The sequence below is a fragment of the Panthera tigris genome, chromosome C1 (genome assembly GCF_018350195.1).
Source record: "Panthera tigris isolate Pti1 chromosome C1, P.tigris_Pti1_mat1.1, whole genome shotgun sequence".
Taxonomy (NCBI): Eukaryota; Metazoa; Chordata; class Mammalia; order Carnivora; family Felidae; genus Panthera; species Panthera tigris.
The window spans coordinates 72,573,459-72,598,908 of NC_056667.1; the positions used below are offsets into that span (position 1 = coordinate 72,573,459).

General features: G+C 34.2%; 1 protein-coding gene across 9 annotated transcripts in view; it reads left to right on the top strand.

Moving 5' to 3' along the window:
* The window catches only part of SH3GLB1 (SH3 domain containing GRB2 like, endophilin B1), a 35,081-nt gene extending 11,569 nt beyond the window's left edge, over window positions 1-23,512 (top strand). The window contains exons 3-11 of one of the 9 annotated variants that reach the window (XM_042997739.1): window positions 2,219-2,347; window positions 4,485-4,618; window positions 5,970-6,062; window positions 9,557-9,643; window positions 11,250-11,273; window positions 15,438-15,527; window positions 15,915-16,018; window positions 22,451-22,676; window positions 23,043-23,512. In XM_042997739.1, coding sequence (XP_042853673.1) covers window positions 2,219-2,347; window positions 4,485-4,618; window positions 5,970-6,062; window positions 9,557-9,643; window positions 11,250-11,273; window positions 15,438-15,527; window positions 15,915-16,018; window positions 22,451-22,676; window positions 23,043-23,150 — 995 coding nt within the window. In that variant the 3' untranslated portion in view covers window positions 23,151-23,512. The remainder of the gene's footprint in view (window positions 1-2,218; window positions 2,348-4,484; window positions 4,619-5,969; window positions 6,063-9,556; window positions 9,644-11,249; window positions 11,274-15,437; window positions 15,528-15,914; window positions 16,019-22,450; window positions 22,677-23,042) is intronic. The other 8 variants (XM_042997744.1, XM_042997740.1, XM_042997745.1 and 5 more) reach the window with 8 other exon arrangements.
* Window positions 23,513-25,450: the final 1,938 nt, after the last annotated feature.

Genomic DNA, 25,450 nt, shown 5'->3' on the forward strand with positions numbered 1-25,450 from the left:
ATAAATTATTCCATTTGATTTTCAGACAACTCTAAGGTTTCAGATCACCAATCTCAGTAATCTTTCAGATAAGGTGTACAACAATTGTTTATTAATTGCAAATCACAAGTTAGCATTTTATACAGTGTAGCTTAGCCAGTTAGAAGTGGAAATTGAACTTGAATTTGGTGTATTGACACCCAGTCTTTTCACTGTGAGCTTTATACATCAACAGTGAAGAACAAAGCAGCAAATGTTTTCATTCCCCTTTGCCCCAGTATTGTGACCATGTTGTGAAATTCCATAAGCTTACTTTTAGGTACTAACTTCCAAGGTTTAAACTTTATTGCTATTCTGTGAACCTGAAGCACTACACAAAATATTAGTAATTTTGTACATTTTAATTGAACTGTGGTGACCTTCTGAAACAGGCCTTTCACACTTTGAAGCCTGTTGTCTTTGAACACCAAGTGGTATTCTTACTCATTTAAAGCTACTTAAATTATATACCATGGCATCTTAAAAAAGTAGTAGATATTTTGCCTTTTGTTCCTTGCTCTGTCCAGAGCTCCTTATATAAGTAGTCTATTCTATATGTTTTTCTGAATGGCAGACAAACTCATACACAACTGGCAAACGGGAATTTCATCAGCATAACGTTACAGTGGCTCATGTATTACAATTTTACATTAGTGTTTTAAGTCTGAAGTAGTAAACAAAAATTGGGTTTTTTGTTTGTGCTCTGACTATAAAGTTACATAGATTATGAGTGGTCAGGCACAAACTTCATTTTACTCTAAACTCTGTTAATTTGGGGGTACAATTTTCCAGAACCTAGAGTTTTTCAGAAATATTTATTGCATTATAGCAGAATTGCCTGCAGATTTTTTTAAGATTTTATTATGGTCCATTGATGCCCTAATGAAATGAACATTTAGTTTAAACATACCAAATGTTTATTAACTGAATGAAATCAACATAGGATTCAACTTTGAACTTTTGACCAAATAGATAGAAATGCAACAAAGCTAAGAATCCCTCTCACAGTCAGAAAATGAAATTCTGAAATGTAGTTAACATCTTTTAAATGGTTATGTTTTGGACTGACTCATTATGGTTTTAACCAATTTAAAGGTTTTAAAAGTCCTGCTTAAAAACTTCTGACGCTGCTTCAGAGTCTACCACAAAAGCAAGTATTATTCCAGCAGCCTATTTTATGTATTATAATTAATGCTTATGCTGGCTCCTGAAGTGTTTGTTTTATTGGTTTAGTTCATTTTTTAAATTTTCAGTGCACTGTGTGAAGCTTCCACTTGTGGAGGAATTCTCTGAGGTGCTTAGAAGGGACCTATTTATTTTAGCTTCTCTTTGGATTGTAAGTTTGATTCATAGTTCATCATTATTTCTAGAAACTGACTTTTTCTCATTTGTCTCTAAAATACCTCACTATTGGGTGACAGTGTAGGTGTGAATGTCTTGAACATTACACTAACCAAGTGTTTGTATTCAGATTTTACTGATTTTTTTTTCCTTTCCATGTACACTAGCCTTCTATTATTGCTTTTAACCTATTTTGTATTTTAACCTTACTGTTAATGTGAATACATGCTGAGAGATATATCTTGTACTTTAAGCAAAATTAAATAAAATTAAGCCAAGATACCATATTGCTAATCTCTGTCTGTGGCTGTTCCATGCCTAGATTGTTCTATTCCTTAAATTCCCATGCCTATATTTAGATTCTAGGAAAGAGAGAAAGCATGCGAGCAAGCAAAAGCATGTAAAGGGTATTAGAGGTATGTGACTCTTTAGTTCTTATAGGTGCCTTATCTCTATATTTTCATAGCTGGAAATCCTTGGTTTTGAAATTGAAATGAACATGTATTCAAAGTTAAAAATTAGACTGTGTATGAGTGGGACAAAGGCAACTTCATTAGGTATTAAGTGAATAACCAACTCTTTTAAAATCTCATAGAATACTCACTGTATAGTAGTTTTACTTTAAGTATTTTTGTGCCAAAATATTTTACCATATTTTTAAAGTATAAGTTTCTTTGAGCTATATAATACTGCAACATAAAAATTAAAAATTCTCTGTTAAGATATGTACTTAGAAGCATGCTAACTTCATGTTTATTTGCAGAGTGATAAATGGCTCAGAGGGAAAAAAAACAACAATAAGTCTTTTAAGTAGTTTTGCTTTTTTGAAATCATTGATAGTTTTAAACCTTTCTCCTAGATGCCAGGATAGAAGAATTTGTTTATGAGAAACTGGATAGAAAAGCTCCAAGTCGTATAAACAACCCAGAACTTTTGGGACAATATATGATTGATGCAGGGACTGAGTTTGGCCCAGGAACAGCTTATGGTAAGCAAAAGGCAAAAAGATCTGCTAAGTTAATAACTTTCCTTTTAGATTTTTTACTACTTAGAGACATCATTAACATTTGCCAAATATTAGTAGACTCAATTTTAACTTCAAATTTTTTACGTTTAAATTTCAGATAAAGTGAGAAATACAGGTGACCAGTAAATATGTGCAATTCAATGTAATGTTTTTAGTATATATTATTCTGAGAATTCACATTAATCTTTTTAGATCTAAAAAGTTGAATGAATTAATTCCTTACTGGTACTCCCATTGAATCTTGCAACCTCTGTTACAGTACTTCTTTTGATATATTGTAATTTTGTTTACATATGTCTTCTCTAGATGATTTCTTTAAAGCTTTCTTGAGAGCTTATTGATTTCTATAATAAAATGCCTGGCACATAGTGTTTGAACACATCACTAGTGCTTTCATTACACAATGATGTTGGTACCACAAAAATGTTAACAATGGTTATCTCTGGATAACTATTTGGATTACATGTTTGGATTACATTTCATTCTATTTTCTTCATGTAATTCAAATTTTCTATCATCATGCTTTATAGTTATGTCAGCTTTGCTAGTTGCTGTACTGACTTTTTAAATGTATAACTCTGAAGCTCATTATCCCTCAAATCTAATTTTCTCAGAATATAAGACTATTTCAGATTTCTATAGCGTCTTTCCCTATTGTTCATGGCTAAAAATTCTCTTTATTAAGACTTCTGCAAGAAATTGGTCTTTATGTGGGTATGAAATGGTAGGTAAATGATTTTCCTCATATAGTACTGATTTATAAAATAGTTACTAAATTCTGGAGCAAAATGAACTTAAAGTTTTAGTAGTTACCTTTATGTCAGAAGGAAATACCCTAAATACTGTATAATGAATGGCATTAATCCATTGACTGGCTCTTAGATATACAACTGAAACTTTTACATTGTGGTTTTCAAAATGTACTTCTTTCAGAAGTCTGAAAATGCTTAAAATTTTTATAGTTTTATTTCTAAATTTTAACTATTTTACAAAAATTTTACACATTAAACAGATTTTTTTGTGCTTGCTTGTGTCAGATGCGATTAGATGCTGGGGGTCATAAAGGGCATCCAGCCCTTACCTTCATCAAGCTGAAGGCCTAGTGGGACATGAACATTCAAAAGGAACATTTTTTCCTTTTTTAATCCACTTAGTTTGTTTTTACCCATAGTAATTCTATTAATCACTCTACCCTGATTATTGGAATTGGACTTTGTGAATCCATTTATTAGTAATTGATAGTAGCTAACAATTGAGTGTTTCAGGCATTGGGCTTAACACTGCACAACATATTATTTCTGTAAATCTTCAGTTATATCCTACTTACAATATAAATTATCTCCATTTTGAAGACAAAGAAATGGAGTCTTAGATTACATAATTCATCCATAATCCTACATCTAATAATTCAAATGGAAATATGTATCCAGACATGGCGCTCTTAACTACTGTGTTATATTATCCTCCTTGCCAATCAGATCTGATCTCATGCTAACATGGAGGAATCAAGATCCATAGAATTAAAATTTATTAGAGGTAGACCTGGGAGTAGAACCTTGGTCTTGTGGTTCCCTTTCATTTGCTCGATTTTCCACTGTACTTGTCCTATTTAAACATTAAGGTATATGTGTTACAAAACATGGCTTTTTCTTTAACCTAAGATGCAAATTTATACTATTATTTAAAGATACTTGAGGCCCACGCATTAATATAGAAACAGAAGACAAATTTTGACTTATTAAAATATTTTAAGCATTAATGCTTTTCTAAACATACCTCCACTGTTTGAGCTATGACCATAAATACTTTTTAGTATATTTATTCTCTTGTGTTCCATTGGTTGAATTGGTACAATTAACTATGGTATGATAAGGACTTCACCTTTGTCATTTTTATTTAGATATTTATAGTCTTAAATTTACCTTTTAAAATAAAACTAACTACAGTTAATTCTATTTTATTTTTTACTTAAGTAAAGAAGTGACAACTAACTTTAAAGCAGATCAAATTGCTGATTTTATTTTCTGACATTACCAGAAAATGGTAAAAAAAGAAAAAAAAAACACAAAAAACCAAACAACACTTTTTTCCTTTGCAGGTAATGCCCTTATTAAATGTGGAGAAACACAAAAACGAATTGGAACAGCAGACAGAGAGCTGATTCAAACATCAGCCTTAAATTTTCTCACTCCTTTAAGAAACTTTATAGAAGGAGATTACAAAACAATTGCTGTGAGTTGGAAAATGTTCCCTTTTTTTAGTACAATATTAAGATATATAATCTAGTTTTTAATGAATAATTTACCCTCTTATTGATCATGTAGATGTAGCAGATTAGAAAATTTAAATAATCTAGCTAGGTGCATATCCAGCAGAACACAAACCTAACCAGAATAAAGGACTCTTAAAGATATGTACTCTATTTTTGTGTCCCTGTAGTGTTATTGAGATTACTTTACATCAATTCTTGTCCATTACCAGCATTAAAATTTGTAGAGAAGTTCCTGGAATTATTATAAAAATATGGTACAAAATATCACGATAGTATAGACATGTAACTATTCATTTAAACTGGAAGCAAAAAACCTAATTATTGGAAGCTATATTTCCGGTTGTTCGACTTCCTGTTTTTTGCATCCCTAGAAGCCTGTTATCTTCTCTTCACACAGCTATGTTTTATTGCCAAAGAAATAAATATCACCTTCCCAAGCCTAGTATTATTTTTTGTTTGTTTGTTTCAGTGATGGAGAGTGGAGATCTAGGTGGATTTTTTTCCTAAGATTTTTGCAAGATTATTCTTTATTGTAAATACTACTTTAAACTTTAATTTGCAGATTTCTTATTACAAATTATTTCAGAAACTCAGTATGTTTACAATGAATTTGTCTGGGTAAAAAGTATTTCACCTGAGACAAAAGAAAAGCTACCAAGTTGAAAGATGATTTAAAAGATTAAATTGTCAATAGGATGAAATTTGATATATGAAATCTGGAATTCCACTTTGGAGTAGTAGAACTGCATTCACTGCTATGGCACATTAAGTGAACCTGCATAGTTCTTAACGTAGATCACTTAAGGTATCAAGAAACTTTGCCCTAGGCCCATATCACCTTTATCATAGGTATTTCCTAGATAGTCTGTTTGAAACATTCTCATCCTGGACAGTACTGACATTTTGAGTCAAGTAATTCTTTGTTGTGGGAGCCATACTGCATTGTAGGATATTTAGCTGCATCCTGGCTTCTACTCAGTAACACACCCACACCCCCAGTTGTGACACCCAAGAAGATAGAGCAAAACATTTCCTGGAGAGCAAAACCACAAAATATTAAAATTAATATTCGTTTGTTTCTGCCATCACCTGCCATCTTTCCCAGATTTTTCAAGCATCTAGAATGTCTCCATTATTTTAAAATTGAAAACCATGAGAAAAAGGAGTCAAGTGTCACTTCATAGTCAATTTTGTAATCCTAGATCTTTAGCAGATGATTCATATATTTAATGGAGAATAATACTTTAAATGTGTATGCTTTTTACTGGACTTTAGCATCATTAGCCTTTTTTTTCTTTTCTATATTTATAGAAAGAAAGGAAACTATTACAAAATAAGAGACTGGATTTGGATGCTGCGAAAACCCGACTAAAAAAGGCAAAAGCTGCAGAAACTAGAGCCTCAGTAAGTAGTATTTTTTAATAGAAAAACATTCTAGGTTGATAACTTTAAAATTTGTAAAATATTTTACTCCTGTACCATGCAAGGTATAGTTAATTATGAAGACTAGACTATGACTTTTAGTGTTTTTAAACAAACTTACCAGAGCTTAATGCATCCAAATCAATGCAGAATAGTTGTATCAACAGGTAGTATTATTTCAGCAATATACCTGTTGCTAAAAAATAAAAATTTTGAGAGCTCCTAAAGCTGTATCATGTTCTTTAAATATCATCAGTAATGTTAGAAAATATTCTTTTGGAGATAGGGTTATTATCTTTGAAATAGAAAAACAAATAGTAATTAAGATAAGAAAGAATCAAATTTGAGATTGCTTGTGTGTGACTTAAAAATTAAACTGGACTCCTTTTCACATGTGAGTCAAACTGGCTAAAGGAGTTGTCACCAAGAATTCCAAAACCATTCAAACAGTGGCAGCATGGACTCCCAGGTGACTATTTTGCAGGGGAGGAAACTCATTTGGATACATAAGTTCTGGTATATTTTTCATAAAATCAACCTCAGTTTAGTCTTTTTAAATAGAGTGGGTTTATATTAAATGTAGTAATTTAATGATTTATGTATGTATATATTTATAACTTTATTGAAAGATTTTATTTATAAGCTTATTTAGTCTAGTATTTATACTGTTTGTTTCCATTCCAAAGATTGGAGACATCAATCAGATTTGAGATTTATGCCTTTATGATAGTACAATGTAAACCGGTCTGAATTTATTAGAGAAGGCTAACAAATTCTTAACATATATTAAGGGATATGTTTTGTTAAGAGGCATGACATTCCCCCTGCCTTCTCATCCCAACTCAACTACCACTGTCCTCATCAAGAACTATTGCCTTAAGGAACATAAACCACAGTGCTGGCAGAAGTTGACTGTGGCTCTCTTGTTTTGGGAAAGAAGAGGTTGACATTTGGTTTACAGTGAAATTTACAACTGGTAAAATTGGTATTGGGTTGTGATGTCTTGTGAAATTACCCCAAAACCTTACATGAGCTGAATAAATTTTTTTCTAGACAGCTCCTCTTTGGAAGACACTGTATTAGTTACTGCTGGAGAGCTATCTTTGACAGAACGTTGAATCCAAATTCACTGGCTATTTCACCTCAGAATTTATTATGATGTCATCATCAAGAACACCCTAACTTCCCAAAACAGGCTTTTTGCAGAATAAGAACTTTAAAAATGAACATTGTAGGTGGCAAGAGACTCTAAATTAGGATTGGTTTCTAGTTGCTAATAAAAGATTTATGTGGTAAAGTATAAATTGATTTTTTTAAGGTACTAATGTCATAATCAGGAAAAAAAATGTTAAGATAAATAAGGATCATTTGGAAATAAGTGTTTGAACCAGAACAAAATCTCTTTATTCAAAATGCCTACATGTGCCCAATAATGATTGTGGAATGAGAAGAATACCATTGTCAAGTGTCAGGACAAAACTTTATTTTGTAGTGCTTACACAAGCACTATTACGGGATAATGACTGTGTCTACTTTTTTACCTGAAAAAGTTCCAGAAAACTCATAGATTTAACACTGTAAAGGTCCTTTAGTTATTCTAAATTATTTTGCCATTGCTATTAAAGTTTGTAAGAACTAAATATAATAGTAAACAAACTTTGAGAGATGTTTCCTTTTGATGTATCCAGAAAAGATCTTGGCAATTTTTGTTTACTGAGTATTGTTGAGGGCAGAATTTTTTCCATGAGAAATTACATTTAAAATACCAAAGAGTATACAAATGACTTTATTGAACAATTTTATTTTTATACAACTTTTCTAGAATTTATATATTACGTAGAACAAATTTAACTATAGCCAAATATTTAAAATGTTAGTCCAAACAGAAATTCACATTTCCTGATTTTAGTTGTGTTCTTTTCCCCTAGATAACCAACTCCTTTTTCTTCCAACTTTATAGCAGTAAGTCTGAAATACTTTAGAAAGGAAAAGTCCTATTAGTTTGTTATTACATAAAACCTTGAGGCATGCCTATATTTTGTGATCTCTGGTGGGGTTTGTTTTCTGTATTTCTCTTCTGTTTACTTGAAGAATACAGAAAAATAGAAACCACTAGGAATTTGCGGGGTTTTTTTCCTTCTTTGACCCATTTCCTCGTTCCTAGTTGGTAGCTTGAAGAGGTTATTCTAATCTCAGAATTTCTTTGATTTCACTTTATAAATCCCCATGTATTGTTTTGTGAGTAGTTATTTCTCTGCAAGTAAGGTTTGGGACCTGTGTACCTGAAGACTTTTTTTTTAGCTTGTTTACTGGCTTCTTGTGACCTCTTTTTCAATTCTATATTTATCAAATGCTTATTTTGTATAACATGCTCTGCTGAGTTCAGAGGTAAATAATGCAAAATTTCTGCTGCCCTCAGTTCACAATCTAGTACATTAGATTGAACTTTTTGATGATGTTAGCCCTATCAGTAAAATATTTATGCCTGTATACAGTATTGCTACTTTACTAACTTGTATTTTATTAGTTAGCATGTTGAAGAATGGTAACGCAACATCAAAAGCTTTTCCCAAAAATATACCAGTTGAGCAGAAAGAAAACCTACTTGAATGTTTTATAATGAACAGAAACACAGTTTTGAAAATATTCTAAAACTTACATCATAAGTAGCAAAGGCAAATAAAATTTCTGCATTTAAATTATAAGGCACTGACATTCATTAACCTAGCTTTATTTAGTTCTATATAAATTTTTTTAAATTATTTTAGACTTCTGTTAATGGGAAGAAAAAAATCATCTGGTTTCAAAGCTAGTATTTCGAGGTTTAGACCTCACTTTTAGGTATACAAATACAGAAAATACATCTTCAAATAACACAGTATTATGAATGTCCCTCTGCCTGCTTAAGCATTTATTTCCACAGATGTCTAAATCTTTAATCTGCAAACTGAGCACCATCATATTACTTTAACCTTAATGTACACATATGAGAATTTAAAGCTTATTAAAAATATAAGGATTGACCTGCCTTTCATATTTCCTTAGGGTATGCCAAGACCTGGCTGAGGTTGACTGAAAAGAAAATGTGGTTAAAGGCATCATATATTCATAAAATAGAAATGATCTTTGAATAGGAAAATTGTGGGTAGGCAGAAGGGCTTTCATAGGTGAAAATTTAGTAAAAATTATAGGTAACTGCAGCAGTTTTTAAAGTGATGTTTCCTTAAATGGTTCTAATTTAAAATCAAGCATCAACCATGTTTTTTGTCTTTAAAAATTTGTATCTTTTGGAAAATTTTGAATAGGCACCACTATGTGACATTCCATAGAGCAATATAGTTTATTTTTTTTTAAGTAGAAGACCATTTTTCAGCTCTCTTAATACTTGTTTGTGTGTTCTTTATTGTGAAGAAGTAACTTGTTTCACTGTGTTCATTGGTATAATGTGTTCTTTGTCTCTTACCTATGCACTTAAGCAACTAAACTCAGCTCGCCTTGAAGGAGATAACATTATGGTAAATTTCTCTTACATGCTCAACTTCCTGCATGTAAAATGGCTGAAGGTTTGTTGGCCTACTGTGTTTTCTACATCCTCAGTAAAGTGCCTTCTCTTGCTATTATCTGCATGTAAAAGTCTAAAGTAGTCGAAGCCATGAATTCATTAGTCCAGCAAAAATCACAGGGAATACTAGCTGAAGTAATATTGGAACTTGAAGAAAAGAAATTGTGTTCTAATTGCCAAATATTATTATCTATGCCAAATTCAGGTTTTAAAATATGAATTTATATATAAATATATAGTGCCTTTTATACCTAGTAATTAAGACATTAATATGGCTGGCACTTTGCATTTTTACTTTTAGCAAAGAAAATTAACAAAATTTACTTAGAGAAAAGTGTAAGGTATACAGATTTACTTTGTTTCTTGGTATCTTTGATGTTTACCTTAACTTTCACCCAAACTCAACATTGAATTAATTTCTTCAGTTTCAGGCCAAGACATTCCACCTCCCCCTGATATTTTGGGTATTTTTATAGTAGCAAGGCCCATTCCCTATCCATTGCTAATTTACTTTGGAAAGCTTCAGGATATTAATTAATAGCCTTGGGTAAGAGTTGGGAATGAGGATTGTTCTATATATGTTGAGTCCGGTTTGAGGAAATTTTTGAGATGTTAAGTAATTTTTAATTTTTAACAAAATGGAAATTCATAAAATCTGAATATAGCCCCAAAACTCATAAACATTAGCCAATAAAGATTTATAGATGTGGTATTTGGCATTATACTGCTAGATAAATTACTTCCCTAGAAGTGACATGGAATCTGTAGTACAGTTTATAATAAATTCACAGTCAGTTGTTTTTATTCCATTAGCATTGAGCTGAAGGGGGGAAAATGTCCGTGCAATCGGAAAGTTTATGTAAACAATATTTAAAATGCATTTTTGTTGTTTAAACTATGATCACCAAAGCCCTGGATAAATCAGGGCATTCCTTAGATAGCAAGAGAATGCATTCATTTATTTCCATTGTCCTATCTGTAGGTGAATGAAAGTGTTAGACTATTTCAGTCATTGGTAATTGTCTATAGATCATAGGTTTTCTTTTATTTTAGGTAAAAATATCCTAAACAGTTAGCAAGACTATGTTCCATTTATTAGGCATTTGTGTTACTACTGATGTCATCTACTTATATGTGTTTAACTCTGGTAATTTTAAACTATTTCTCAAGTATAATGTGCTCCACCAGTGGCTATATCAATGTTCACTGTCTATTTATCCTTGCTTTATTTTAGTTTCCCAAAATTCTAGAATTTTAGACCTAAATGAGAAATTAGAAATTACTTAGTCCAAACCTCTCATTTTACAGATTAGAAAACTACAACTAAGAGGGGCTAAATAGTCCCAATTTTGGAAAACTATTACTCGTATTAATTTATAAAATTAGTATAAGATTCAAAAATTAACAGTATTGATATATATGAAGGCATACTTTCACAGTATATTAAACTATACTGATTCACTATTGTGTTAATGTGACTCCGGAAGAGGAGAGTATGCCCTTTGAATTTAAAATAATTACATTTTTCTATACTAAGTTGTAGAAAATGTTAAATTCCAACTTTCTTTCATGCTGTATATTTTTCTCTAATTTTTAATGCTGGCTAGATTTGGGCAGAGGAAGTGACAAAAGTAAGTAAATTATTAAACTACAGAATTATGAAACAAGAATTTAATTGTCATTCATTCAGTAAATATTTCTTGGACAACAGCCAATAGGATAGGGCCAGTGACAGTCTTTGTTACTATATCTTTGTTACTTATAAAGTCTGAAAATTATTATAGAAAGCTCAGATCTCTTTGGCTAGTAGTAGCTCCACAGAGCAGTAGAAGAATATTACAGAGATGTACTGTGCACACACTCTGATAAATCCTAGATACATGCTACATTAAGTAGTAATATTTACAGTGCTTGCCAGGAAACAGTTTAAATACTTGGTTTACTTACGTGACAATTATGTAAAATATAGTTTACGCCATGTCTTGTATATTCAGAGATTGAATATACCATATGTCACACAAATGAGTTTCCTAGGTAACCGAAGCTTGTTCCTCCAGCACCAGAGCTAAGTCTTCTGTCACCTTAGTTGAAAACAGTTTTAAAATAGTATTTTACTGCTCCATTAGGTAAATATAGGATAGCATGTATTTAATTTCATTTACAGTTAGGGTCACTATTATAAATGTACATTATTGTACTGTATAACAATTAGATCTGTTGTTTGTTTTTGAAGTATGTTGTCTCCTCCCTCAGTGTTGGACTGTCACTTAGAAGCCCCACATGACTGCTACTGCTACTAGTAGGCCCTCTTTCTGTATTTCCGTTTCTCATTTTATCTAGGCTGGGAAATAAAATAATAAGCAAGAATGTAAGGAATAAAATTATGACTTTAGGCAGATTTGTTTCAAATGCCACTTAAGGTCTTCAGAAGCATTTTTTATTTACTCCTCATGTTCATGCCTACCAAAATTTGACCTCCAGATGAGGAGAGTGCTGGAGATTAAGGGCCGGTGGTAACTGTGGCCCCTATTTTTTTTTTTCAAACTTTAACTTTTTATTTTTTGACTTTGTAGGAATGCTGACTATACAGTCTGTTCCCTGAATAGGTTATGGGGTTTTGACTCTACGAATTGGAAATTCAGTATGAAATGCTTGACTTCTTCCATCCTCTATTGTGAAATCCATTTGTCAGCTTAGTTATGTTTCTGCCATGGCCTCTGGTTGTTCCTGAACCTCTAGCATGAAAAGAGGGCAGAGTAACATGGAAGAGAATATAAGTTGAACAATGAAACCAGGGTCTCTTCCACTCTGGTTAGCAAACAGTTACACCAAAAAATCTCTGATACTGCAGTCTCTGTGAGTTTGGGAAATATGTGATATATACAATGGGAAGAAGCCCATGAAACAAATATTTATTGTGTGTGTGTGTGTGTGTGTGTGTGTGTGTGTGTGTGTGTGTGTAACTTCAGAAAATATATCAAAATGGATTTAGGGAGATTTTTTTCTTCCATACTCACTTCTGTCATTTTTATAATTTAAAAAATATATAATTTTAAAACTTCATATCTTCAAATGTTTTAAGATTTAAGCCTATAGAAAAAAATAACACTGAACAAAATTTCACAGCAAATGCCTCAAAAGCATAACCACCAAATTTCTAGCTTCTAGTTACCCAGTCCTGATATCACAGATCAACAAATTCTTGCCCTTTTTCCAAGTTACATCCTAAAAGAGTTCTTCTTGCTTCCCTAACCCAAGTTATGCTGTCATATACTCTGGCAGGAAAAGGTCTTTCCCCTAGAACTCTTTGTCTTAATTGTAAAATTCGTCAGGGAATGAGGTCTTCTGGAGGACAGAATAAAAACCCTTAAATGTTTAAAGAAAGACAGTTCTTTCTTTAAACCCTTTTTATCTGTCTTTCTAATAGGGATCATTCTCTTCCTAAGTAAATGATGCCAAACCTATTTCAGATACCTCAGCCTTTTATATTAATTATTGTGATCATTATATATGTCAGCAGTAGAGATGGTTTGGGACATCTGACTGCAGCTACCCCAGACATACACTGAAACTTGTTCAAAAAATGGGATTCATTTCCTTCCTGTCATTTACCTTTTCTAAATACAAAGTCTGAATTGTTCAAAGAATGACTTCCGAGGCTCTGTAACATGGTGCCTTTCTTCATAATGAAATCATTCAGTTTTGCTCAAACACGGAAGACTGATCTCTTATCCTTTGTGAGATCATTTTATAACTTTTTTTACTCAGTGTCCTTAACTAAAACACTTCCACTTCATACTCAGACTTTCCAGTCCCTTAATCTATTATCTAGCTTACTTGTTTACACCTTGTATAGAAATATTGCTATTTAGTAGGCTTTTCTGCCCTTTCTACTAAAAGCCATTAAATCAAATTGTACTTTCACTAGTCTTGTTTACTTCTGAATTTCATTTATTTTGGGTTTATTATGGTAACTTCTTAAAACCGTTTTGTATTCAACCAAGCAGAACAGTAAATAATGCAAATGTAACTCTGAAGTGATTGGTTTTCCTTAACACTTTACTTAGGAAGAATATTGAGTGATTCTTTCCTTCTCCTGGGACTTTTTTCTGCTTCATACTGGCTTCTAGATGAAACTTGTAACTTCAGCTCTGTTATCAAAGCACCATGCATTCTGGTTTCAGCCAAGTAAAATTTAATTTTAACTTTTGAATTATTGAGTAATTCAAGCTCATTTCCATAAGTCCAATCTAGTGGTCACTTCTTAGTCACTCTGCCAGGTCTGTTACCAGTGGGATGAAAATGATTATAGCACCTGATTATTTTGCTTCCTTGTTGACTGGTTCACTAGGTTAACTATTGCCACCAAACGTTGACGGAGAGGAAGATGGGATGTGCAAGGAAAAAGTTTAGACCTAGTTTTTATACTTACTACAGTCTTAGAAATATTACTTGGATAGGTGGGGGGAGCTATTTATCCTGGAGAGGTAGTATAACATAACATATATATCCTGGAGAGGTAGTATAACATAACAGTATTAATGATATTCTCACCAATGATGATTCCCTGTGTGGGATAAGCTGAGTATTTTGAGTGAGATGTGAGATTTTATTTTTCTCCTCCTCACTTACTACCAACCAACTCTGGCTAAAGGTTTAAGATGTTTTTTATTGAGTATTTACTATTTTTATTGAGTTGATTTTTTAGTGAACTGTTTTGTCCCAGCACTGAACCTGTATGAGAGGGTTGAAGCTAGTAGTAGTGGAGTGCTATTATATACACCTCTTTCCAGCCACGAGGTCAGTGACTTCACCTTGGTAGCTTGAAATGATGTGTGGTTGGAGTATTTGCACCATGAAAATCAGCACATTAGAACTCCCCCAACCCCAGCCAGTTTATCAGCACACTACTGATTAAAGGTCACCCATAACTTGCAGAAAAACCCTAGTACATCCTGTAGATAATAGTGATGCTTAAGCCATATAAAATGCAAAGTTTAGAAAGAAAACTAAAAAGTCACCCCTTATGCAAAAAGAGTTCCTTCTTAAGGAACCTAAGAACTATATGCCTAGAAACAGTATGTTTGATAACTAAACATAAGAGGTTAAAATCTAGGGCACCTGAGTGGCTCAGTCGGTTAAGCGTCTGACTTCAGCTCAGATCATGATGTCATGAGTTTGAGGTCATGAGTTCAAGTCCCACATCGGGCTCTGCGCTCTCAGCTCAGAGCCTGCTCCTGATCCTCTGTCTCCCTCTCTATCCCATCCTCCCTCACGTGCTCTCTCTCAAAAGTAAACAAACATTAAAAAAGAGAGAGATTAAAATCTATGGCTTTACTCTTAAGTTTTTTAATTTGAGATTGAAGGCTATCTTTAACTTCAAAATAAATTAACTATAGTAATAATTGAGAATTTTTTCAAATATACATATAAACTAATATTCTTAAGATTTTATAAAATGTTATGACCTTTTATATTGACATGACAAAATACATGACAGTATATTGACTGTCCCATAGTAGCGTTTCTAGGCTTTTATGTGTATGTCATTAAGCTTTGACATTAATAGATTTTTTTGAGTCAAGTAATGGTAAGGAATACATTCTATCTAGATTGAGTAATATAGAAAAGCTGAGGTGTAGAGTTCAGGGAACAGTTTAAACTCAAAGCAGAATGAGAGCATTGCCAGCTCATCATTCAGGGTTTACCTGAGAGATTTATAAACTGTCTAAACAAATGTACATAAAACGGACTAAGTCATTAAGCAAAATTCTAAAACTATATTCCAATTTAAGTCTGAACAGGAATTGAGAATAACCCAAAGTGAATTTGATCGTCAAGCAGAGATTACAAGACTTCTATTAGAGGGAATCAGCAGTACACACGTGAGTGTTCATTAACTGGAAGTTTGTTTGAAACAGAAGACTTTGATGGTCCTAAGGCACTTTGAAGGGGGAAAACTGAACTTCTTTTTCAGTCACTTATCAAGGAAAATTTAAATTGTGGCACTTTCCAAGATACATGGAGAAATATTTTAAATTTTTGTTTATACTTCATCACCTAGTTCTCCCACTGTCATCATTTGTTGGCCTTTATTGGCTGCACGTTTTGTTCTTACACTGCTGACCGAGGTCAGTCTCAATAAGCCTTGTAGTAGAATGCTAGTTACTGGTGTTTTGCCATGAGTATATGTCGTGCTTTCTTGCCCCTTGGAATTTAACACTTTTAAGTAGATTATAGAGCTGAGAAGTAACTGTAACTTTCCTTTACAGGCCCATCATCTCCGCTGTCTGAATGACTTTGTGGAAGCCCAGATGACTTATTATGCACAATGTTACCAGTACATGTTAGACCTCCAGAAACAACTAGGAAGGTGGTAATTTCCTTTTCACACATAAAACTCCTGATAAGAGAAGAAATTCAGATTTTTGCATATGAACTAATGATAGAGGTGAAGATTCAAAGAATTAAAGGCTTGTGTTAGCTTGCTTAAAATCAGATTTTTTTTCTTAAGGAAAGTAATTGTCAGACTTGTGAGGTAGCAAAAACATTTTGAACTCTCCTGGCACCAAAAGTGTTTGAAGTTCACTTTTCTGTGGAATACCTTTGCAATTAGTTGAGGAAGATTAACTAGTTACGTTGACACTTATTTGCCCTTAGAGATCAGCTAGCTAATTTATACTTATTCATTACTCACTTGTTCACTGCTTAAAAAAAAAAGTTTTGAAATAGTCTGTAAGACCTCAAGCCCATTGATGTTATTATTAAAAATTATATTTTAATATACTTTAAAGCAAAGTGATAACGTATAACATGCATAGCTCAGTCATTCATTCATCAGATATTTATTGAACACTTGCCATATACCAAGCACTGTTCTGTACTCTAGGATTATATCAGCACACAGAACAGGCAAAATTGCTTACCCTTATGGAGTTCACATTGTAAGGTTACACTGGAAATAAAATGATGTATAGGACAAACATGGTCTCTACAAGGTCTAGATGGAAATACCTAGGTATTTAAAGTCTAGCTAGAAATAAAGGCCATTGGGGGATGGGCCAGATTGCAAGTGGAAAGGTAGAAGTGTAGGTTCCAGCAAGGGACATCTAACTGTGACTCAGGTGGGTCTAGCAAAGTTTCACAAATGAAATTATTTTAGTGGAAATAATTTAGATGAAGAAAGGGGCAGGGACAACAAATATTCAGACAAAGGAAGAACACGCATGTAAAAAGGCCAGGGAAAAAGAGTAGTGTGGCAAGTTCAGGGAACTGACAGTAGTTCGTTCTGGCTAGAGTGTACATGGTGTTTGAGTTAAGGAATGGGATGGTAGATGAGGCTAGATGAGTGACGCAGGGTCATGTCACCAATGTCCTGTAAAGTAAGTAAGAGTAAGGAGTTTAAGATTTATATAGTGAGAAACCATTAAAGCAGGGAGTGGGTGATACATAATATTTGAAGGAAAAATATCAAGAGAAGATAATTTTAAGGAATAAGGTGGGGTTTTTTTAAGTGGATTCAATATTCTTTTCTGCATAATCCTTTAAAACTGGGCTTAGAACAATATTAGGCACATCCACAAAACCAATTTTAGATCTTAAAAATGAATCGTGGTCTGATACCATTGGTTATTCCGATAGGATTTACAGAAGATTTACACTTCTGTATATTTAAAGTTTTGTTAGTGGTGGTAAATACCTGAAAGCAGAACACCACTTTATCCCCACATCGTTACAGCTATTTTAAGCCCAAGAAGCCTTAGTACTTTCTTTTCACTGTGTCCTGATACAGCAGAGGGGTTGCTGTTGTTACCATCTGTACTTGCACTCTGCTTAAAGCCATACAAATGCTTGGAACTCTTCCATCCAAACAAAATGCTAGTTATTGCACTTGAGGGTAAGCTCAGACGTTACCGTGAAATGAGTGCTGCTGTTCTGGGGAAGAAAGCCTGCCCTCAAAGAATTAGATTACTGGTAAGGACCAGTGATAGAGAGTAGGGGAGGGGGAGAGAGTTTAAAGTCTTTAATGTTGCAGGTTATGCTTTTTAAGAGTGTATAGAAGTATTCAGTTGCAGAACTTGACAAATCATCCAATTCCATGCGAATTCAGAAGCTATTTCTGAGAAGTAGAACCAGGTTATAATAGCAGTGTTAGTAGCAGTAGTAGTAACTGAAAACAGTAGTCACTTAGGAAGGGCTCTAGTTGTCCCCAGGCACTCCTCTAGACACCTCATATGTAATGTTACAGTCCTCATACCTGTGAGGGTAGGTACCATTATCCACATTTTACAGATGCGGAAACAGAAGCACTAGTCACAAGGCTAGCAAATGTATTTTATTTTTAAATAATTAGAAGGTTTTAATACATCAAGCTACAGTAGCAGAAAGTCTATAGTTTTTAAAATATCAGTAAAAGTTCTTAGAAGGTAAAAATGGTCTTTCAGGGTTTTTGTTGTTGTTTGGTTGGAGGGATGGAGGTTGGGTGTTCTTCTTTTTACCATTAATTCCCCCAAAGTGACATAGGTAGAGGTCAGTGGTGAACAAAGGTTAATTATACTAGTAAATTTGAAAGTAAAATTCCATAGAGGCTTTAAAAACACATGTGTATGAACACACTTATGTGGGGAAAGAGAGGGTTTTTTTTGTTTTTAATCTTCAGAAATGTATATATTTAACCACTGCTGAGGAACTGAGTTCACTGAGCAAGAGATGCTAAGAAATGTGTTCCTAACTTTATAGTAAAACCTGAATTAGAAATTAGTTCTTTTTGTCATTAAAACCCTGTTATCTATCAGAGAAACATTTGCTTTTAATTTTTAAAAATGCACTATTCCAGGCATGAAGGATACAGCGTAAACAAAACAGAGCAAATCCCTGTCTTCGTTGAACCTACATCTATTTGGGGGCAGAGGGAAGTAGAAAATCGATATGGCTGTGAATTACATACTACATTAGAAGGTGATAAATGCTGTGAAGAAAAATAAGTGGAGAAGTGCCTTGGTTAGGGGTAAAGGTTTGCACTAGTTAGAGAAGACAGACCTGAAAGATGAGAGGAAGCAAACCATGCAGGCATCTGAGAAAAATTGCTCCAGGAGAGGGTACAGCAAGCACAAAACCCTGAAGCAGGAACATAGCTGTAATGTTCAAGCAACAGTAAGGAGGGCTCGGCTGGAGATGAATCGAGAAAACGGGAGAAAACGAAAACGGGAAGCTGGGACACATGGGGCTTTGGCCTTTATTCAGAGGTGAGAAGCCTTTGAGGGTTTTGCCCTGAAGAGTGACAGATTCAACTAGCATCTAATAGGACTATTCTTGCTGCTCTGTTAAAGATAAATGCTAGAGGGCATGAGTGGAAGCACACAGAACTGTTTGGAGCTGATTGCAAACTTTTAGCCTATCCAGTCAGGAGATGATGGTGGCTTGGATCATGGTGAATGTGATAGATGTGGTAGAAATGATCAAACCCTGGGTACATTTTAGAGGTAGAACCAGCAAGATTTGCTGACGGACTTCATTTACATAGGGCTCAGAGGAGTTAAGAATTATTGCAGGTGTTTGGCCTGTGCAACTGAAAGAATGGAGCTGTAGTTAATTAAAATGGGGAATGTCACAGGAGGAGGAAGTTGGGGTGGTAGATCACCCCAGTTTTACACCAGAAGCCCAATTTTAGACATAATGAAGTTTGAAATGTCTATTAAACATCTAAGTGGTGATGCCCAGTTTTAGGATATGCAGGTCTGGAGTTTGGGAGCTAAATTAGAGATACAAGTTAGAGAGTGGTCAGCATATCAGGGATGTTTAAGTCTCAGACTAGATGAAAGGTAGTAAATATAGGCAGAGAAAAAAAGAGGGCTAAGGGCTAAACCCTGAAGTACTCCAGCACAGCTAAGGAAGTGGCGGTAAGGAATGAACAGTAAGGTAAGATATAAACCAAAAGTGTGGCCTGGAAGTCAAGTGAGGAAGGTACAGGAAAGTGGAGGGAAAGGATCCACTGTGATCACCAGATATGTCAAGTGAAGTGAGGAATGTCAATAGACCATTGGATTAGAACATTGAAGTCCTTGCTGACCTTGACAAGAGTAGTTTTGGTGGAACAATAGGGCCAGATCATGTCTACAGTGTAAGAGAACAGAAGAGGAGGGACTATGATGGTAAGTTTAGATAAATCTTTCAAAGGAGTTCTAGTGTAAAGAGGACCAGAAAAATGAAGTAGTAGCTGGAGGAGAAAGTGGGTCTCGCAGATTTTTGTTTTTAAGATAGGAGAAATCAGAGCATGTTTGCAAGCTGATGAGAATGATACAGCACATAGAGAAATAAGATAGCATGGGAAAAGGAAGAATTGCTAGCGTGATATCCTTGAGAGGTAAAAATGAGATTTTGTGCACAGGTGGAGAAACTAGCCATAGAAGCATAGACAGCTCATCTGTAGTAAGAGGAGAGATGACCACAAACATGTAGATGTGTCCTGATTGTTCTTTTTCCTCTCTGTGAAAAAGGAAACAACTTAATACAAGGTTAGAGAAGAAATTGCTAGAATTTTGAGGATGGATGAAAGTGTATGAAATATTAGAAGAATGGAAAGTGAATGGACCTAGAGAAATGTATAGTAATTGCTAAGCAGCATTGTGGACCCACTTGAGGTTCCTACTCATAAATCGAGGGCAAGGCCAGACAACATGGTTTTGTACTTTTCTCCTCTCAACAGTAAATAACATGGATACTGAGTAGGTTCATAGATTTTTACCAAATGAGTAATTTAAAGTGAGGAATATAGGAGATGAAGACATATGCAAGGGAGTGATTATAGTAATTACCATGGCCATGAAGGACATATTAGTAGGACCATAGATCCACTATAGACTTGTTGGAGAGTACTGGGGAAAAAAAAAGGATGATGGTCAGACAATGGGATGTTGGAAATTATTATTGCAAGGGTTATAATTTTTGGAATTAATGAGGTCTAGATGAGGCAGTAGAAATGGGTGACTGAACTACAGGATCAGGTACAGAAAGAGAAGATACCATGGATCTGAAAAGGCAAAGTGTTGGAAGAATTGTCTCTATGGATATTATAATCACCAGGTGAGATACAGTATCTGTGAGCCAGGAACTAAAATCTTGTAGAAATGCAGAAGGGAATGAAACATCCATAGATGATGGCAACAAGAGATGATGGGTAGTAAAGAGTCAAATAACCTGAAATTCCAAGATTGGGCGAGATTGGTTAGAAGAGTGTAGAAATGGTAATGAGGACCATACAACTCCTACTCCATCCACTTGTAGACTCAATAAGTATGAAAAATAAACACAAGCATAAGAGGGTGAAGGAAGGTTTAGAGAAGAGGTTATGAGACTAATGAGAATTGTGTTGTTGGCTGACTGATTTCCAGATGGCACAGTGGTCATAAAGAGAAGGAAGTTGTGTTTTATTTAGGGATGAATTTTACCCACCTTATCAGATGAGACCTTTTATATTTATTAAAATTTAAATATGAATTTTCATAGGAAATTTTCAACCTTAGAAATGGCTGGATTAGAATGAATATAGGCCAGCCATTTTATGCTCTTTTCCATGTAGTATTGGAGAAACAGTAGCTTTACACTAAATTGAAAACTTTAATTATCTTTAAAATATTTACAAGCACATTTGTCACAGAAATTTCACTAACTTCTTTTTAAAAAAAAAATTTTTTTTTAATGTTTTATTTTTTCGAGAGAGAGACAAGAGTGTGGGCAGGGGAGGGGGAGAGAGAGAGGGAGACTCAGAATCCGAAGCGGGCTCCAGGCTCTGAGCTGTCAGTACAGAGCCCAACGCGGGGCTTGAACTCACGAACCATGAGATCATTACCTGAGCTGAAGTTGGACGCTTAACCAACTGAGCCACTGAGGCATCCCTAGATTTCACTAGTTTCTAATGAAACTTTACTATTTTTCCCCTACAAAAAATACAAGACAGAATAAGCTTGTGAAATTTGCCCTATTCTCCCATCGAGTCTTCATTATGGTAATTATTACTCATAACATAGTATTTGTATGTCCATGTCCTTCCCTTGTGTATATGTCCATAAAGGAAGGGTATTGTTTCATCCTTGTGTCTTTAGCTTGTGGTAGTGATGTTGGACATGTAGATTTTCCATAAATATTTGTCATTTGAATGAATAGGAAAGTGTGATTGGATCAGTTTTATAAAAAGAGTTTGGTTATTCAAATATTTCTCAAAGAATTAACTTGAGAAGACTTCACTCTTGTGGTGGTATCTAGTATAGAAGTGTTATTCATTGATATTTTTATATAACAATTCATAAAGGCAAGAAAAGATTAATAAAACATACTAGTAGAAGTTTTTTGGAAGTGTTTTAAGGATAAATTCATTTTTTTCTGGAAATAGCATGTTTTGTTTTGGGGGGGGGATTTGTTTTTAAACTTCAAGTTTATAATTGTAAAGACAGCTTTGAAAAAAACTTCCAAGTACTTATATTTGAAAACCACCTGCATGGGGCGCTTGGGTGGCTCAGTCGGTTAAGCGTCCAACTTTGGCTCAGGTCATGATCTCGCGGTTCATGAGTTCAAGTTCCACATCAGGCTCTGTGCTGACAGTTCAGAGCCTGGAGCCTGCTTCAGATTCTGTGTCTTCCTCTCTATGGCCTAAGAGGCATAAGTTAGTTAGGGTACTTTGCTATTAAAATATTACATCTGTAAATCTTTAGCCAAAGTGGAAGTTGGTAGAAAGTAAACACTGCCACCAAGTGGCGGTATTCAGAAGCTATAGTCACTTGGAAATTGATAATTGGCCATTTTTTCCCAACAGTTTTCCATCCAATTATTGTAACAACAATCAGACTTCTGTGGCACCTGCACCATCTGCTTCATCAAATGTGATTGGTTCTTCTGCCTTGACTTCAACAAGTGGTCTGGTAATCACCTCCCCTTCCAACCTCATTGACCTTAAGGAGTGCAGTGGCAGCAGGAAGGCCAGGGTTCTGTATGATTATGATGCTGCAAACAGTAGTGAATTATCACTTCTGGCAGATGAGGTGAGTAATATATGGGTTTAAGAAGAAAACTGTATCATAGATTGACATACCTTCTAGTATTATAATAAAATGCAAATTCTTTATTACTTCTTGGGAGATAGTTTATCATGAATGCTTTCATAGATTTAAGATGGTTATATCAACATTTTATAAAAATTTTAACTACTATTCTTTAATAGAATAGCACAGATTTAAAGTTTTTAACTGCTAAATAACTAGAAAATTTCTAAAACTGCCTCTAATAAAATCCTTTATCTTTCAGCAAAATTAATAATGTTTAAAGAACTTTGATAATGAATAGCTTAAACAAGTTACAGATGTTTATTTTCTAACATAGTTAATAACTGGAAATATTTTATTTTGTAGGTGATCACTGTGTTCAGTGTCGTTGGAATGGATTCAGACTGGCTAATGGGGGAAAGGGGAAATCAGAAGGGCAGGGTGCCAATTACCTACTTAGAACTGCTCAATTAAATAGGTGGACTATGGAAAGATTACCCATCATGACACCAGTATTTATATACAATTAACTCTGAATAAAGCAGGTTTAAGTATCTTCCATGTTAATGTTCTTAGGAGACTGAAAAGAAATACCAGCCATCAGAAACCAGCCTTTCTGCCAGTGAAATTGCATGGTAAATATTTCATTACAGAATTTATGTTAGTGCTTTCATGCCAAGAATGTTTTCTTACAAAATTCCCTTTCTACTGAGTTTCACTAATAAGCAGCTTCTACTTTTGAGCTCCAACTTAAAGCAGAAGAACTGTTTTCTACTGAATTTTTTCATTAATGGCAAGCTTTTTCTTTTATGTAAAATAAATTTATTGTGAATTGATATCAGTGACTCATTTATTAGGTATAATTTAATAGCCAAAGAATAAAATTAAAATTTGTTTTAAACTGTTGGTTTTAAAAGAGCTCTAGGGTGTAAGCCTCTTTTGTGAAAAATATAATATTTCTGAATGTTTCCATAAACAGAAATGCAGTGAATCTACCATGTTTACCTTGTTTTCCAACAGAAATGGAGTGATTTCAATATTGTATCTCAATGGTTTATTTCGGAAGTTTGGTGTTGGGGGGGGGGCGTTGGTTATTAAACACTGCTGAATGATTTCTTTTAAATTTAAGAACAACTAGTCCTTGAAATCCTTGAAAAGGATTACCATATTTCTCTGGTATATATTTCGTTAAGGTTCTAAAACATCTGGAACAAGTTCAATTTGCTAAACAATGTTTTTAAGATTGTTTAATTGGCACAATTTAATGCATAATCAGAACTGGATCTGTTAAGAACATATTTCAGTAAAGAGAATGTGTTCTTATGGAACAACAAATTCTTATCAAAATATTGATTAGTGCAACTACACTCATTATAGAGGAAAATTGCATACAAACAATACATTTTTGGTTACTCAATTTACTAATAAAATTTTGAATATTTATTAATGAACTTAGGTTATCTTGATCAGGATCTCCGGTTGTGAAACACACTTACGGTCAGAAAATTGCTGTTTGGAGCATTGCTATGAATCAGCAGATTGTTTCCATGTTAGGACTTCTGCATTCATTCTCATTCGTTCATTCATCAAACATTTGTTTGAGGGCCAGGCACTATGCTGATCAGCTGGGGATACTACCCTGAACAAGATGCACAGTCCTTCCCCCTGCAGACCTTAAGGAAATAAATAGGCAGTTGCCATATAACAGAATCCATGTCATGATAGAAGGAATGCAGGGTGTTGTGTTTGAGACCTTTTGAGTCACTTAATTTGGATTTGGCGAGTGGGAGATGGTATGGAGGGGAAGTGTTCGAGGCAGAGGGAAAAAGAGCCTCGAGCCAAGAGAATGTGACACGTTCTGACAATTGAAAGGAGTTCATTCTGGCTTACTCGTGAAGTGCAAAAATGTAGTTCATTTCTTCAGGGAATGTTAATGCATTAAAACACTTTTTGGGACTTTAAAAAATGAGCACATAACACAAAAAGTATTTTCAAATTTATTTAAGAGCTCCTAATCAGAACTTTGTCAACATGTTGATAGTAATTTAGCCCACAGTCCAAACTTTAACAGTAGTTGTTACCCTTTTATTTCTGTGCTGAGACACATTCCTCTACAATTTTATAATTGTACAAAGACACTTTGATTAACACTGTGAATCACCATACTCGTAACCCTAACAGGTGTTCCAGCTCGTTAGTTAGCTATAGCACCAGCCAAGTGAGTGAACTTTTTCTTTCCCCAGAAGGGAAGTTCTGTAGCCAGCCGAGAGTACCATCTTTTATGTTACATCAGTCCAGGTTTAGGATTTAGGAGATCACAGAAAAAATCTAGGTCAACTTAAACAGCAACTGGAAGTGAAGTTTATGTGGAGTAGAGTAGTCAAGGAGAAAAAGTATGCATACTGGAGTGAAACCACCCTGAATTCAAATCCAGTCTTCCTCATATCCTATGCTCTTTGAGCTTCAATGTTATATAAACTGTTGCTTCCTTTTTAGTAAAATAGGGATAATAGTTATGCCACCTTAAGGTTATTGTGAGGATTATATAGCAAATGTTAACTTGTATGGTAAGTCTTTTTTAGGGAAAAGTTTGACACATAGTAGAAACATTCTGTAAATACCAGTTTCCCTTTGTTAGCCCCCATAGCTTCCTGACCAATCCAGACTATAGGCCTTGTTTATGACTGTGTACCAGAGATACCTTTTATATCCAAGCTCTGTTCTACTTAACTGTATCCTCTACCCCCTTTAAATCAGACCTAGATCTAGGTTTA